At 33.2% G+C, this 16,844-nt stretch overlaps 1 protein-coding gene, 1 long non-coding RNA gene and 2 pseudogenes across 4 annotated transcripts; 1 reads left to right on the top strand and 3 right to left on the bottom strand.

Moving 5' to 3' along the window:
• Positions 1 to 81: 81 nt before the first annotated feature.
• Positions 82 to 3,089, bottom strand: LOC145625161 (uncharacterized). Its single transcript, XR_014110489.1, has 4 exons — positions 2,762 to 3,089; positions 1,733 to 1,767; positions 302 to 388; positions 82 to 144 (listed from the first exon to the last, which is right to left on the bottom strand). It is a non-coding gene; the product is annotated as an uncharacterized LOC145625161 (long non-coding RNA).
• A 2,088-nt stretch (positions 3,090 to 5,177) lies between these two features.
• LOC145561478 (plastoglobule-localized metallopeptidase 48, chloroplastic-like) lies at positions 5,178 to 9,657 on the top strand. 3 transcript variants are annotated; one of them, XR_014094030.1, is made up of 9 exons: positions 5,178 to 5,573; positions 5,657 to 5,714; positions 5,937 to 6,004; positions 6,478 to 6,657; positions 6,802 to 6,898; positions 7,520 to 7,629; positions 7,804 to 7,937; positions 8,034 to 8,232; positions 9,123 to 9,657. XR_014094030.1 is itself a non-coding variant. In XM_081621851.1 (8 exons), exons 1-8 carry the CDS (start codon positions 5,343 to 5,345, stop codon positions 8,167 to 8,169), a joined length of 1,014 nt encoding a protein of 337 aa, XP_081477977.1. In that variant the 5' UTR covers positions 5,178 to 5,342; the 3' UTR covers positions 8,170 to 8,234. The 3 variants fall into 3 exon arrangements, 1 of the variants encoding a protein (XP_081477977.1); XR_014094024.1 differs by having other exon boundaries at positions 5,179 to 5,573; positions 9,126 to 9,657; XM_081621851.1 differs by lacking the exon at positions 9,123 to 9,657 and having other exon boundaries at positions 8,034 to 8,234.
• An 83-nt stretch (positions 9,658 to 9,740) lies between these two features.
• Positions 9,741 to 11,396, bottom strand: LOC145625149 (pentatricopeptide repeat-containing protein At5g66520 pseudogene; annotated as a pseudogene).
• An 871-nt stretch (positions 11,397 to 12,267) lies between these two features.
• LOC145638428 (high affinity nitrate transporter 2.5 pseudogene) lies at positions 12,268 to 14,377 on the bottom strand (annotated as a pseudogene).
• Between the last annotated feature and the right edge of the window lie 2,467 nt (positions 14,378 to 16,844).

Below are 16,844 nucleotides of genomic sequence, written 5' to 3'. Positions count from 1 at the left end.
AGTAACCCCAAATTGCAGCATCATTAATATGCATATATACTTTAGCATAAAAAAAGCTAGAAAATTAGTTGATAAACTTACAATTTTGGCGTTCTTGGATTACCAATAGCCTTCACAATGCTTTTGATTCTCTTCCGCTTAGTACTTCAGAAACATCCATTTTGCGCAAATTTATCAGGGAAAAAATTTACAAATAAAATTGATAGGCTAATTGAGCATACCATCTCCACAGTCACCAATTTTTTTTAGTTCAAATTGCCAAGTACGCATATAAAAGCTGGTTTTACATGAAGAACTTCACCTTCCTTTCTTTTGCGGTGGAGTAGAAGTTATGAGTTCTTCATCTTCTGAGGACTCATCATCACTTACAATCCTCGCTTGCTTGTGTCTTTTGGGATATATAAGTCAAGCAAAAGATCACACATATCAATAAACATGACCAATATCCAAACAAGCATACACTATCCATATAATGTAGCTATTGCTAAGTAAACATCAGCTGACCTTCCAAATTTTGTTCGATTTTTCGAAGACTTCAATACTACATTGTCTTCATAGAGTGAACAATCGTTAATCATCATCAACGACATGGGGCTTCAGCAATCATACATGACTTAATTAGCATTGTATAATTTAAACATGTCATCTAAGAATGTTTAAAAGTAATTAGCCTTAAACTTGATAAACATGAAACTTTGCAAATGCAATATGAAAACATTTTAACAAGTGCCTGTAAGGCTATAAAGCATTATTATACTTCCTCCATTCTATTTTACTTGTAATACAAAGAGTTTCACACTTACCAATACATTTTGATAAAAAAGTTATAAAAATAAGACTTTAACCGCACAAACTGAGACGAATCTTACAAGATTTCACATAACTATATTTTTTCTTCTATATAAATCACAATATAACATAATAAGAAAGAGTAAGAATAGTGCCAAAATCCTATTGTTAAAAGTAAAAGGAGGTTAAAGAAGTATAATAATTAGGAAAATGATATGTATAAGGAGATAAAAAAAAAGGAAATATTAAGAATAAATTTACATTAATCACACCAATTTGCGCGTCATTTTATCATGAATTCCCAACTTAATTCCATTTTAGGAAGTGAAATTTAAGTTCACCAATTCCTATGACTCTTTATTATAGGGTTTTCAATTTAATTTGATATTAGCCAAAAATAAATACTCCCTTCACTTTCTTTTGTTTTTTCAGCATTCCTGATTGGGAAATTTCAAAAATTTCATCGAAATATTCCTATCAATATCATATTTTTTGTAAGACATAAGTTTTTTAATTAATTTTTTAATTCCAATTACTCCCTCCAATCCTTATTGATGGTCTCTTATGGCCAAATTTAAGTCCCAAAATAAAAGTCTCATTTGTTTTTTCCAACCACTATTAGTACTCCTTATTAATGTTTACCAAAATTCCATCCAATTTGCAACAATATTTGTGCAAATTTAGCTTCCCTATATAAACTTTGCATTTCCATATAATTTTCCATGTAATTTTATTACCTTTCCAATGTACTTTTACTATTTCTTATTTAAGTTTTTTAATTCCCGTGAAATTCACTATAAAGGACTATCAATAACGGACAGAGGGAGTATTTATATAAAATGCACAAATAATAATGGTTTCCACTATTCAAAGTGTTTTAAATGCAATTAAGTGAAATCATGCGGAAAAATAAATTACTTGGGCCTTTTTTTATATATAATACCTTTCACATGGTACTGGATTCACTATAGATAATACCTGCAAACAAACAAAATTTAATAAAATTTAACATCCATCTATATATTCAAACCCCTAATAGTTCAATCCTTGCCATTTCTACCTAAACTCTTTAAATAAAATAAAAAATAAAAATAAAAAACATGCATTGGTCTAACATTACCGTCCCTTGATTTTTTTGAAAATTTGATATGTCTTGTGAATGCTAATGTATTACTTGGGATTGCATATATGTTGAGACACAATTTTAACTATCAATTAATAATAAAATTATACTCCGTATCAAATAATTATAAAAGTGAAAAACTATAATAAACAACATATTACGAATTTACGATTACATAGTAATATAACATTTATTAACAAATTTCTAAACGAAGGGTATTCACAATAACATTCTTTTTTTTGTTTTTTTTTTTTTTTTGACAGCCATGAAAAGGGAATTACCCCCTACAAACAATAGTATTCACAATAACATTCTAGTTCACTGATTGTCATAAAAAAATAAAAACAACATTCTATGCCCCGCTTTTAATGCGGAAATGTGGCCCACCACCCTCCACTCTCCCTCACCGCTATGGATTAGTTTTCGTAGCATACTAGCATAGCAAAGCACGCTGTTAATATGTGATAGTGGGAAGTTGACGAGTGTTTATTTTGATTCTGATTAAATTCATTCTCATAATCAAACTCAATCATCAAAATAGTAATAAAATTCGGAGTACAAAATAATTAAAAAATAGGAAAAAGTTCAGTTCTAGTGTAAACATTTAAGAAAACGCTTAATCTTCAAAAAAATTATTCCTTAACATACAAATTTCATGTTCAGAATACATCTTTTCAATCCATAAATATAAGTTTTAATCGGGTAAAATTTATAATATGTGACCAACAACACTATTTAATTGGTATAAATGATTACGGACTAGTAATAATAAAAAATCAGGTGAATTGAACAAACACGTACTCGGGTTTATTTTACCATCTAAGAATACACGGAGACGCATAAACTTACCGGGGGAGTAAGTTGATCATCTTCAAGCATAGCAAGTCTTTTCGCCACTAAGGCAGCCTTCGACTCCGTCTTTGATATTGCTGTTTTTTTTCTGCTTAAATAAAAAAAATAATAAAAAAAAAAGAAAAAAAAAGTAAAACAGATATTGCTAGCTACTTGAGTTTATCCAAACAAATGAAGGGAAAAAAAATAATGTAGTTGAATAATCTTCAACCCAGAAAAAACCCAGAAATGAAGGGGAGAGAAAATTAAAAATTCATTGTGGGTAGTAAATGATCTTACAGAAGAATTATCAGCACCCATTTTTATTTTTTTTTTTTTTTATCTTTGCTACTCTTCTTTTTTTTTTTTTTTTTTTTTGGAAGCATTGAAGGTATAAGAACAGTGGAAATGGAGGAGAGAGAAACAGAGGGATCTGATCTATGAAATGAGGGAAAATTTTTAAGGGTAATAAACTCTATAAGAGGAAAATAGCCGTTTATAGTTTTGAATTCAAGCTACTGTGTTTGTGTCATTTCTGTGATGTGATTGAATCTGAAATCTTTTTTTACCATTCTGGAGAAGGAAGGAGATGAATGGATTTATATTTTTTTTTTTATAATTTTTTGAAATGTTTCTTAAATCCTTAGGTAAGTTAAATAGAGAGTACAGAGACCTATATCACATGAGATAAAAAGAAAGCGGGGACGGGTTTATGAAAAGAGTTGTGGAACCGATAATTCTGATTATTTGGGTTGGGGTGTAATTACGTGAAAGAAAGTGAAGACGCGTATGTGAAAAAAGTTAGTTGAGGCGATTATTCCAATTATATGTTTTTATTTCCTAAATTGAATTTAGTTTATGAACGAACACAATGACGTTTAAGTGTTATTGTTGGTGTTCTACCTGATTTATCCAATACATTACCATTTGCGAATTTTGCATTGAATTTTATGTTAATATTACATTGCCTTTTTAACCCAATCCTCCTTCACTTTGTTTGAATGATTTGGTAATGACAATCCCCAAAGGTATAAGGTGTCATTTGTTTGCAATCTTGCATCAAAAACCACCATATGTACAATGGATAAGGTGACTACTCCAAGTGACCTTATAACAAAGAATTCAGAACATATATTTAGGTATTGCATGTATTGTTATGTTCATCTTATTCTTTATTTATTTATGCTTTAATAAAGTACATGAAAATAAATAGGCTATAATAAAGGTTGATAAGGGTTATATATGTTCACATTGCAATTAAAAATAAATAAATTTTAAGTATTTTTTTATATGTTAATAAAATAAAATAAGTTCAAATGATTGAAAATCAAGTGTAAGCACACAGCCTATCTTTAATTCACCCCAACTTCATTTTATAGATTATATCCGACAACGGTGAAACTTCGGTTTGCGGTGTATTTTTTAGCCCAAATCGATCGAAACCAAACCACATTAATTTATATTGAACAGAAATTATTTTTATTGAATTAAGTTTTTTTTTATTTTAATATTACATTTTAAAAAATGAAGTGAACATTAGTTATAATTTAAATAAGGGATATTATCAATGGTACACCCAAGGTTCGGGCTTTTATCAATGGTACACCAACTTAGTTTTTGTTTATCAGCGGTACACCCAAGGTTTCACACGATTATCAACTATATACTTAACGTTAAACAAACGTTAAGTAAAGGTTAAGTTGGGGTTTAATTCGATTTTTTTAACTTAAAAAATTCCCTCCCTTTTTTCCCCTCTTCATTATCCCTCCTTTATGTACTCTACCCTACCCACCCCTCTTCCTCTATATATAGTTTTCCTCCTTTTTGATTTTCCCTTTTCACACACAAACATACATATATCTACTCAAACACACCCAATTCGAATTATTGTGCAAAAAATACAACAATAAAGCAACAAATAATAATCTCAGGAACATTGTGCATAATTTAAACCATAATTCGCTAACAATTAACCAAAATTCAACCATTTAATTAAACAAAAAATTCATATACTACCAAAACTAAGCGAAAGTCAGAAAATCAAAGACTAAGATGAAAACTTACCTTAAGCGATCAACAATGAAGTGCAAAATTTGCTAGAATTTTGTTCAATTCGCCCGTCGATTATGGAACCTCACAGCAGAAGAAAAAAGGGAGAGAGTGATAAGGAAGAAGAAGATGAACGATCGTCTGACTTAGGAGTTTTTAATATAGGTAGTTGAGATTTAAAAGGAGCGATTTAATGTATTTGGAGTAGGGGGGCAAATTAATCATTTCATTTCAAGTGGATTAACCTAAAATTAACCTTTAATTAACGTTTGATTAACGTTAGGGTTACTGTAGATGAATGTATTAAACCAAGCCCGAACCTTGGGTATACCATTGATAATTTCCCTTTAAATAATAATGGGAACTAAAATTTAAGTCGAGCAAATAATGTGAACTAAGTTAACAGAAAACGAAGTGGCGGTAAAGCATAACCATAAATTTGTTCAATTCTCTCACACTCATTCATGGGGGGTGAAGAACTGAGTTAACTCGACTACAAAACTCAGTTCTTTCAATTTCTACTGTTTAATTTTCTTTGGGTTAACTAAAAATGGCGATTTCTTTTTCTCTCTCCTCATTATCATTCTCTTCTCATCCTTCCATCCGTTGTTTCCCCCCCAAATCAACCCCTAATTTCTCCAATTTTCGATTCCCGCCAATTATTGGAAACCCTAGGGTTCATGTTTCTGTTTGTACTGCATCTGCTACTTCTTCTTCATCTTCGAATCTTGTTTTTCGCAATCTTAATGCCGATGATTTCAGACATCCTCTTGATCAACGAGTAACTTTCTATCTCTATTATTTAGCTTCAATTATATATTGATTAAATTTTTGATTTATTTGTTTGATTGATTGTCAAATTAGAACACAGTGATTTTGAGAGCAATTCCTGGATTAGATGCAATCGGCAAAGCTTTATTAGGTATTTTTTTTGTACTAATTTTGGTCAATCAATTTAATTATTTTGTATACTCATTCTGAAATTAGTTGTTGAAATTTCCTAAAAAAAATAAAAAATTCTGGTTATATTGCAGAAGCCATAAACATGATGAGTAATGTTTACTGTCATTTTTAACTTCATAATTCGGACTCCGTTGGGATTAAGGTGATGATATTGTTGATATGTTTGTCTTTATAATGTCAGGATCAATTGCGGAGCAGGTTATGTTTCTTGAGAACATAGGTACTTCATTGCTTGTTTCCAAAAACCAGGTAATATTAATAACTTATCGAAATTGGAGTCGAATTCTGTTCATACTGTAATATTAATAATTTTATCATTTAGTTTGTAGGACTTAATTAATTAGTTTACACTTGCCTGCATCCATAATAGATTCTTGTACATTTGACGCGAGTCACATGTTTAGCACCTTGAAATTTCCGGCTGAGATGGAGACATACTTCGTATTTGATTATATGATGTAAAATCTGTTTTAGTTGATATGCATTGTGAAAGTTCAGCACCGATGATAATGTTTGACTATATTTTTAAATCTACACAACTATGTTACTCTTAGTTGAGGCTGGATAAAGGCATGCGTTAAGGTGTCAAGACTCGGTCAAATTTTTGAAATTTTGCAAAAGCAAAATGCTTAAACCTTTTTGTGATTGCTGAAGCTTGTGTTGCCTCAAACAATGTGGATTTAGCATAATTTAGACTCTGACATGCTATGCTTGCGTTTCAGCTTCCTGAACTGCACCAGTTGATGCTTGAGGCTGCTGAAATATTGAATGTTGAGCCTCCTGATTTGTATGTTCGTCAGAGTCCTACACCAAATGCATATACCTTAGCCATCAGTGGTAAAAGGCCATTTGTAGTTGTCCATACAAGTCTTATTGAACTTTTATCGCGAAAAGAGTTGCAGGTACTGATGTCGTCTTCTTTTCCTTGCTTTTCCTGCCTCGTTTCTCCCAGTATTTCTGTAAATATATCAGTTTTTATCGAGCATTGAGCCATCATTCAGATGAATTTGCTACTATCTTTCTTGACGTATTGTAAATGTCAATAGGCTGTCATGGCCCATGAGTTGGGTCATCTGAAATGTGACCATGGACTGTGGCTGACATATGCAAATATCCTCTCTCTTGGAGCATACGTCATACCTGGTAAGCTTAATGTGCATTTCTACTAGAGTTGCAGTGGCTGCATAGGTATACTGAAGATAAATTACATAGTTTTTTAGATAATAAAGATTGTTATCATTGTAGGATGGCTCGATTGAGCTAGTCAGAATCTTACATGTACTACTTAATTTCTCATAAATTTTTTGGCCTCATGTGTTTTGATTGTCACTATTAGTTGGAGTAGTAACATTTTCCAGTGTCTTAGAATGGTTGGACAGTGGGCTTGTAAGAATCCTGGCAGTCTGTATAGGTAAATGATGTAAGAATCCTGGAGATAAGGTTCTCAACATCTCAACTGTTTCGCTTGAATTATCACTTCCTGAGATTGATTAATTTTAGCTTGCTTCCAGGACTTGTTTTTAAAGTAAATAGCATCTGATATCTATCATCTTTGCATAGAACTGTAGTTTAAAATATAAAATAAACTTGGTTGCACTACAAATTGCAAAAATGCGACTCTTAAGGTTATTTTTAAATTTATACCACTAGAGAAAACTTGGTTTTGCGGAAATCTTGTCTGATTTCCTTATCTAGGAAATGCTAAAGTTTTAGTGTGAAAATTGCTACCCTAATGCAAGAATAAACCTCTTGTTTCATCTGTAGGTGTTGGTGGATTTATTGCTAGTAGCATAGAGGAACAGTTAACCCGTTGGCTCCGAGCAGCAGAGTTGACCTGTGATCGTGCAGCCCTTCTTGTTGCTCAAGATCCCAAGGTATGGTGATGTGAGTTATGTGACCTTTTTCAGCATGTTTTATACAAGTATTTTTTTTATCCTCCTTTTTTTTGGTTTCCCAATATTAGTGATTGTATATATTACCAAACTAATCTGCATTCTTTTCTCGCCTTCTGTTGGATCCCTTTAATATACTTGGTGGTATTACAAGAGATTGTCGTATCCGTCCTGATGAAGTTGTCTGGGGGATGCCCTTCCTTGGTGGATCAACTAAATGTGGATGCATTTTTGGAGCAAGCTCGTTCTTATGATAAAGCTTCTTCAAGTCCAATGGGGTGGTATATAAGGTAACGTACAGGCTTAGTATAATAAGTCGTGCACAGTCACCAACTTTTTTAGTTAGGATTCCAAAAGGATTAACAACCCCTTTATATCCTTTACAGTAATGCTCAAACAAGACAATTGTCACACCCTCTTCCAGTGCTACGTGCTCGTGAGATTGATGAGTGGTCAAGAAGTCGAGAATATAACTCTCTTATGAAACAGGCAATGCCGATGAACACCTTGCATAAGGCTTAGATTTTTGGGCAGGACAAATGGACAAATATCCAGTAATCAGTTTCTACTAGTTTCTTTCACACGGTTAGTAACTTGGTATCCTTTTTTTTTTTTTTTAATAATATATTCGGAAAAGTAGTAACTTAGGGCCTGTTCCGATTGGCTGAGCTGAGCTGAACTGAACTGAACTGAACTTATTAATTAGTGATTTTTAACTACGGATTAGTGATCTTTGATTATTTATTGATTATTTATTACTATACATATGTGTATATACAAATGTACATATTATTAATAATAATATTATTATTATTATTAATTATTGATTATTATTATTATTATTTATTGATTATTATTAGTATTATTATTATTATTATTATTATTATTGTTATTATTATTATTATTTATTGATTATTATTATTAGTATTATTATTTCAATTATTATTGTTATTTTTATTGTTATTATTATTATTTATTGATTATTATTATTATTATTATTATTTATTACTTATTGATTATTATTATTATTATTGTTAATATTATTATTATTATTATTATTATTATTATTATTATTATTATTATTGTTGTTGTTGTTGTTGTTGTTGTTGTTGTTGTCGTTGTAATAAGAGCTTAAAAAAATGAAATTTGGCTTTATATCATTAGCAATATCATTAAACGTAAATTAAGAGCTGAACTGAACTGAGCTGAACTGAACTGAACTGAACTGAACTTCAACGGAAGAGAACAGGCCCTTAGTATCTAATTGCTAATCTATTTTCATATCATGCATTGTAAATAATACTATAGAGTCAAAATGGCATTCAATACTGAACCACTTGCATATACTTTATTTTTTTCAGTAATTTACTCTGTCCATGAGTTCTCAGTGAAGTAGATCGGTACATATTAGTTGATTATGGAACCCTATTAACTAGTGACCATGCCCATGAAGATGTGCTAATATCATGTCTCAGCAGGTAAACCAAAGAAATTGGAGATTTACTGATTTACCTGCGGGAAGATTCATATTGCCATATAGAACAGCTGCTGCATGTCTTGGTTCAGTCTGATACACTACTTTACTACATGGTTGCTATGTACATGATATTGCAGCCACTACAGGATTCTTATAGGTAAGCACCTTGTATGCTGTAAAAAAGGAATATTGATGTAGTCTCTTGACTCTGCCATTATAGGTAAATACATGGTGCTAAGGACTAAGGACTAAGGACACATTTGTATGATAGTCCATATTTACTGTATATTCAGACAGTTCACACATATCAGTTTTGATTACTGCATTCAAAGGTTCATGTAATTATGTTAATATGTAAAATAGCTGCATTATATAACATAGGATATTTTGTTCTTCTGGTGATAATAATATAACGGATCAGCAAATGTCTGTTTATGGATTTTTACTGGGGTTGAATTCCTGAAACTTATCATTTCAATGCTTGTATACCGGGAACACATTCATGTATTTAAATTGTACTGTTTACTGAGATATTGGTAGTCTGCATGGAATTGATTTATGTTTTGCTATGAGTTTGATCAATTAGAATAAAAGAATTGAGAATAAAAGAACTATAGACATCCATCTTCTCCTTTCCTTATGTTAGTAATGTAAGTGCTACAAGTGATATCTTTGGTAGTAAGTACAACATTTTTCTGTCAATGAAGATAAGTTTCAAATGAAATGATGAATAAAAACTTGTATAAAGACCTTGAATATTTTACTTGTATTATATCACAAGCAAATTATAATGTACAAATCTGATGAACATTAAGCACCATCATCAACTGAACTCCAACCGGGTACTTTCTTCAAGTTTCCTTCCTTCATCACCTTTCTTTGACTCAATACATCTTCCCACCTACCATCCTCTGCATACATATTAGACAAAATAACACGAACTCCATGATTGTGAGGATCCAATTCTAAAATCTCATTTACTACTCTTTCAGCAACAACAATATTCCCACATTTCTTACAAGCACTCAACAAAGCTCCCCAAATCATCACATCTGCTTTCCATTTCATATCTCGTATCAATTGCTCTGCCTCAATTAACTTCCCTTCTCGACCAAGAAGATCAACCATACAGCTAAAGTGCTCTAGTTTCGGCTCAATATTGTAATCTTGTTTCATAGAACGGAAAAACTTTCGACCTTCTTCAAGGAAACCCCCATGGCAGCAAGCAGATAAAACTGCCACAAATGTAATGCCATTAGGCACGATTCCCTCGATTTTAAGCTTTCGGAAAAGCTCCAGTGCTGCTTCAGCGTGCCCATGAACAGCCAACCCATGAATCATAGCATTCCAAGTTGCAACATTCTTCTCCTGCATACTGTCAAACACTTCTCTAGCCTTACTCAAAGCTCCATTCTTTGCATACATGTGAACCAATGCAGTCCCAAGAATCACCCCCAATTCAACACCTTTTTCAATCATAAACACCTCAATCTTCTCCCCTATCATCAAGCACCCTTCTCGAGCACAGGCCGATAACACCGACGCCAAAGTCGCGCCATTCGGCTCAAGTCCATGATCAACCATTTGATTAAACAACACCAAAGCCTCATCTGAGTAGTCATTCTGAGCATACCCACAAATCATACTAGTCCAAATACTCAAATTTCTCTCAGAAATTTCATCAAACACTTGGCGTGCATCGCTCAAACTTCCTGAAACACTATACCCCCTCACTAACCCATTAACAGCATGCAATTCCAAATCCAACCCAAGTTTAATTACATGCGAATGAACCTGTTTACACCCATAAATCGATTTCATATTCGAACACGCCTTCAAAAGAAAAGGAAACGTATGTTTTCCGGGCAAAACATTCATCCTTCTCATTTGAACATACAATAACAGAGCATTTGAGGGATTTTCAGTACTAGCTTGAGCTCTGATCATGGTATTGTACATAAAATTATTGGGTTCTTGGGTGTAATTAAATAGCTTTACGGCGTAATTGATGTCGCCGGAATTCGATAAGGCGCAGAAGGAGAGCAACCGGCTGGCAGCGAAGGTGTCGTGAATACGAGCCGAGGTGATCATCTGAGCATGGACTTGTTTGAGTTGATGCATTGAAGTGCATCTGTCTGCTAGGATAGAGAGAGATGGAGGTGAGTTTTGGGAGAGAGAAGAGAAAGAAGAAGATGAGTTGGTGAAATGTTTGATGATGGAGGGTTTTGGCGGGAACATTGAATTTTGGTGGTTTTACTAGTTTGGGCATTGGGGTTGGATGTTCTAGAGAACAAAGATGGTATTCATGGGACGAGAGTATATCGAGCGGAAATGTCGTAATGAAATTGAAATAAATCTGTAGTCGAAAGAGACTTTATAACATGAAAATAAGTGCATAAAATGAGGACATCTTTTCATAATTTTAGGCGAAAGGAGATTACATAGACAATAGAATGTATTCTGGAATAGAAAGTTATATTCTACTAAATATGAAAATTGCCATTATGCTACATTACATGCAACTGTTTTGGTGCTTCCTATGTAGTGATTATTTTTTTTAAAAAAAAACATTTCTCAAGTCGATAACTAAAATGAGTTAATGATTGAACATTGCCACCTTTTTTAGTATCCTTAGTAAGTTCTGCTGCAATGCTTGATTTATATCATTGTACATAGATAAACTTGTTCTCATTGTACGTTTAATGGTATGCTTTTACAAACTTATTAGTTTAGATTTCCATGTATGTGTGAATGAGTAGATTTTAATCTCACATCCTAAGTCGTGTAAGAAGAAATACCTCAACTTCTTTTCTCTCTCTCTTTTTCTTTTTTTTTTTAGGTGGGGGGATGGAAGTCATGGAACTATGAATTTAGATATGAAAGTTGGAACAAAAAACAAGTGGATATATTTTCACACACATTATACATATTCTTGAACCTCGACGACTAGTTTAACATGTAATACAAACAAAAGGCTGGTGTAGAAGAAGGAAAATACAGGGGGGGGGGGGTGGGATTGGAGGAAAATATTGTGAACATGTTTTACAGTATTGCCAATCATAGAAATTTTACATATGTAATAAAGTAGTTATCTGAATCCAAAGATGTGATTCAAGATAAATTTTGATAAGTTAAGATGGCTGTTAAACACCATCTGGTGCGCTCATTTCAGCTTCTTTGGTTACAGACTTCCCTTTTGTACTTCGCTCATTCCTACAGCTCCCTGCGAATTTCATGCTCACATTATGAAGGCCTCTCTTCTGTTCCTCTGCATCCCATTCCCTCAGGTAGTAGCCTTCTTCTGTAAAGTTTGCTTTAGGACCACAAAAAACACCTCCCCATTGTGGGAAGTATATGGAAACTATGCCGAGGGAGCATGCTATGATCATAACACCCATGTATGTTATTCCTCGTTCTGTTGTGAATTGAGATCCTCTAAAGAAGATCACTTGAGTAAGGACTGCACCCACATTTCCGCCAGCACCAGTCATCCCCGAAACCACCCCCAAAGATCTGAAGAGTGACGTAGAGTAGTTAGGAATATACAATATATTTTTATGTAAGCTGTAAGCTTGACAACCATCTGACAAGTTTATGGTTTTCTAAGATTTTATGTATTTTTACAAGGTTTATTAGCATATATAGAATTTTTGAATCACTCTTTAAATGTCTAATTAATCATATGATCTGATGTAAATTAGAAGGTTAAACCTACCATCAAATCCAATATATTTGCTGAATCAAAATTTTGATTTCTAATTTACTCTAATGAAATAGTTGTATGTTATACTATTTTTATTTTACCTTGCATTCTAATATACTTTTACAGTTGTACATGTTATCTTTAATTTGGTTTCGTATGGCTGAATTTGGTAAATGCAATTGCAGGTTAAAGTGAAAGAAACATAACGATGTATTTACCTTCTGGAGACGAAAGGAACAACCCCAAAGGTAAGTCCTTCGGCTGCTTGAACAAATATAGAGAAGATAATCATCACTGCAATAGATGCAGCTAAAGTTTCAATCAGTCCCAAAGCAATGCACAATACACCACTTATCGTTTGGACAATCCACCAGCTCCACAACCTTCCCCTCATTCCATACTTTTTTGCCATGAAATCTGACAAGCCTCCACCTATAGGTCTGGAGAAAAGATTAACCATCCCAAAAGTGGCTGCAACAATTCCCGAAAGGTTAAGGTTAAGATTAAATCGGTCATAGAAGTAGTAAGCAACGATATTGTTTACAGCTAGCTCTACCCCAAAACAGAATCCATATCCTAGAGCAGTGATCCAGCTCCTGTAATTGGTAATTCCATGATACAAAACCTTTTTCGCGTTATCCTTGTGCATATTACCAGACTTCTGCAGCTGGTGGAAATTTCCATCAGGTAGATCTTGGCCGAGAAGCATTACTGCGAATGCTGAAGACATCTGAAAGAGGACAGGTATGAAGAATGCTATCCTCCAGGCTACAAAATTTGTGGCTCCTGTCTTAAGGATAGCAGTATAGACTAGCGGCATAACCAACTGGGCAACCCCTCCCCCGAGGTTGCCCCATCCGGCTGACTGCCCATTGGCTAGTCCAACTACTGTTGGAGAGAACATTGAGCTCATCCAGTATTGGGTTGAGACAAAAGTGGCTAAAGCAAAGCCTGTGAAAAATCACATAGCAAAAAAACCCGGTGCAGAATCTGCTACAGCAGACAGGTAAACTGCTGGTGCGGTGAGCAGGGTTAGGGTTGCAGAAGCTAGCCGTGGCCCAAACAAGTCACAGGCAGTACCCATGAGAACGCGTGCAAATATTGCTCCTGAAACTGACCCTACTCCTGCATTGCCAATATCATTTTGTGTGAGATTGAGGTTATCACGAATGATAGGAAGCAGAGGCGGGGCAGCAAAAGTTGACAGGAAGCAGGAGAAGAATTGTATCCAGCATAAATGAAAGGCCCGCATATGAGGCTTTGCCACAGATACGAGTGGAAAGACTGTGGCCTTGTTCTCTGCATCCACTGTAAGAGCAAACTTTTTTGTTTCGATCTCATCCACTCCATTCAAGGTTGGCATCGGATCACTCATATTAATTGCTCTACTATTATGCTACTATTGTGTTTAAACTTATATGTCACTTATTCTCTTCTATTGCACTGAAAAGATGTGTGATCTTGCAAATAAAAGGCTTCACCCTACCATGCTTATATACTGAAGCATACTGTCCTAGATTGACGCGGTCAGTAATACTAAACGATTATGTTGCTGTACTTTTTTTTGTATCAGCTGTTTCTCAGTCTGTCTCAATCATGTAAGCTGTGTTTATTAATGTACGATGTCAGCTCAATGAATATTCACTATCTCGCCAAGTCAACAGTTTAAGGTTACGAGAGTACAAGGAATCCGTATACTGTTGATTTTTTGACAGTAACATATCATCTATCACAGAATATTCTGCAAGTAAACTGTTCCTCAGTCTGAGACTTGGCGGATGGTGTATGCATGCCCTTTGCATAACTCTACGATTCTTTTCTTCTGTCTGACCGAGTACTAATTTGTTAGCATCTTGTTTATGCAATGTACAATGTAGTAATGGTGTTATTAGTTATAGATGATTAGTTTTGAGCGAGAGGTGCAAAGATTCAAATCTCAGCCCCTCTAATATTTTCGGTCAAGATCCTCCACTGCTTACTAAGTTTATTGTTTTTTTTTTTTTTTTTTTTTTGTTTTTGACGGGTACTAAGTTTATTGTTTGAAAACTATTGTTTTATACGATTGATGATCCCAATTTTTTGCTTGAGTCATGAGGGTATTATAGGCTTATACAGATATACTTAAGTATTTTAGAGGTATTACTTCGTATATTCTATGAATCCTATTACGGACTATGTAAAATAATTAATTTTGTAAATGCCATTTTATTCTTCTCAGTTTGTTTATATATGCTAGTGTTGCAAGTCAAAGGTGCCGTTTCATGTGAAACAAACGAAGATTGCGACTTATGATCTTTTCATGTATGAAAAGGGTTACCCATTGGCTACTATGAAAAATTGAAGATGGTACGGAGTACTTTGGTATGTACTTGTTTACTGTGACATGGCTGCCTATGAATAATAATAATAATAATGCTTCCTAGAATCCTAGTACTCAAGTTTTTTCGCCGACTCTGTGTAGTGAGCACATTTTGATTTTTGGAGTTAGTGCAATAACTTAACCCGTGTTCTCTTCACCCGAAATAAGGTGTTTTACACTGATTTATGTTGTGTTTGTTTTAGCCTAGTTTGAATCACTCTATGTATGGTTTTGATTTATCTCTTGGTTTTAATTAACTTTGAATGTAATTGTATGTTGAATGTTGATACATATACTTCGTATAAGAAATTATTGTTGAGGTATTGTTTGATTTGTTTAATTGTGTATTTTCTACAATTTGAATTAGTAAATGATTTCAGATAATTGGCAAATATGCAACACAATTAAGAAAAATTTCTAAAATCTTCTGATCGGATTTGATGAGATTTGAATTTATTAAAAATAATTACTCCATAGTATGTAATATAATGTCATTCATAGGTAAGGTGATGTTACTCTTACTTGTAATTAATGAAGGATTACATGTTTCTTGTTTATTTGGGCATCATCATTATACTTGGTGAACATAGTAATGTAATTCATATGCAATTGACTGATCTTGCTTTGTCATATCTATACATATTATGGAGAATTATTGCATGTAATGGTATAATCTTTGTAAGAAAATCCACTATTCCCCTTTCTTCTATAGTTCTATTCCATCACAATCAATTTACTTGCAAATAAGCACATACATTGGTTCTTGAACACTTGTTGCTAGATTAGGAATGCAAGTATAATAAATGTGAGATAATTACCCATGAGAAAAATTTGGACAAGTAAATATATAGATCCGGTACACCTAACTACCCAAGCGTGTTTGTTTGGTCATTTGATGATAAAATGAGCAATAATCATCGAAATGAGCAAACAATACCTTCGGGTGCACCGTGCACCATGATGTATATAACAATTTCAATGTGGTCTTGATAAGCTCTAAGGCCTAGAGAGTGCCTTGGGCCGAGGTAGGCTTAAGGACCTCAGTAGTATTCAATTATTTCATGGTTTATCATGATCTTTAATTGATGCACACTTGACAATTAATTATCATTATTTACACATTAGTATAAATTTTTCTCCACGTAATAAATGTTTGATGTTCGTATGAGTGATAATATTCATTATTTTTTCAAGTGCTACTCATATACAAATACTTGAATGTGTTAATTTTTCCCAATTCATAAAGATGTATTTACTTTCCTATTTGAATATTTTTAGCATTTACTTTTTCCACACAAATTAGAACAACTAAAATGTGAATGTTAATATCATGAGTATAAAAAAAATGCGAATAAAGTATAAGAGAGTGACCAGAGAGAGAACAAAAAATATTTATGTAGTTCTCTCTTAATTGTGATCATGTTTTGACTTTTACATTGCACACTGCATAATTTCAACCCTTTATATCTCCAATTTAAACAAATGTTAATTTTAATATCGTAAAAATATAAATTAAATAAATCTATTAAAATTTTACATGACTATATTTTGTACAAATATAATTTAACATTAAAAGGTGATAAAAAAAAAAAAGAAAACATGTTAAACTAAATGAGAATGGAGGAAGAAAATATAAACAAAACATTAAAGAAGGAATG

Source organism: Chenopodium album, chromosome 1 (genome assembly GCF_948465745.1).
Source record: "Chenopodium album chromosome 1, dcCheAlbu1.1, whole genome shotgun sequence".
Lineage (NCBI taxonomy): Eukaryota > Viridiplantae > Streptophyta > Magnoliopsida > Caryophyllales > Amaranthaceae > Chenopodium > Chenopodium album.
This window is presented reverse-complemented; position numbering and strand designations above follow the sequence as displayed.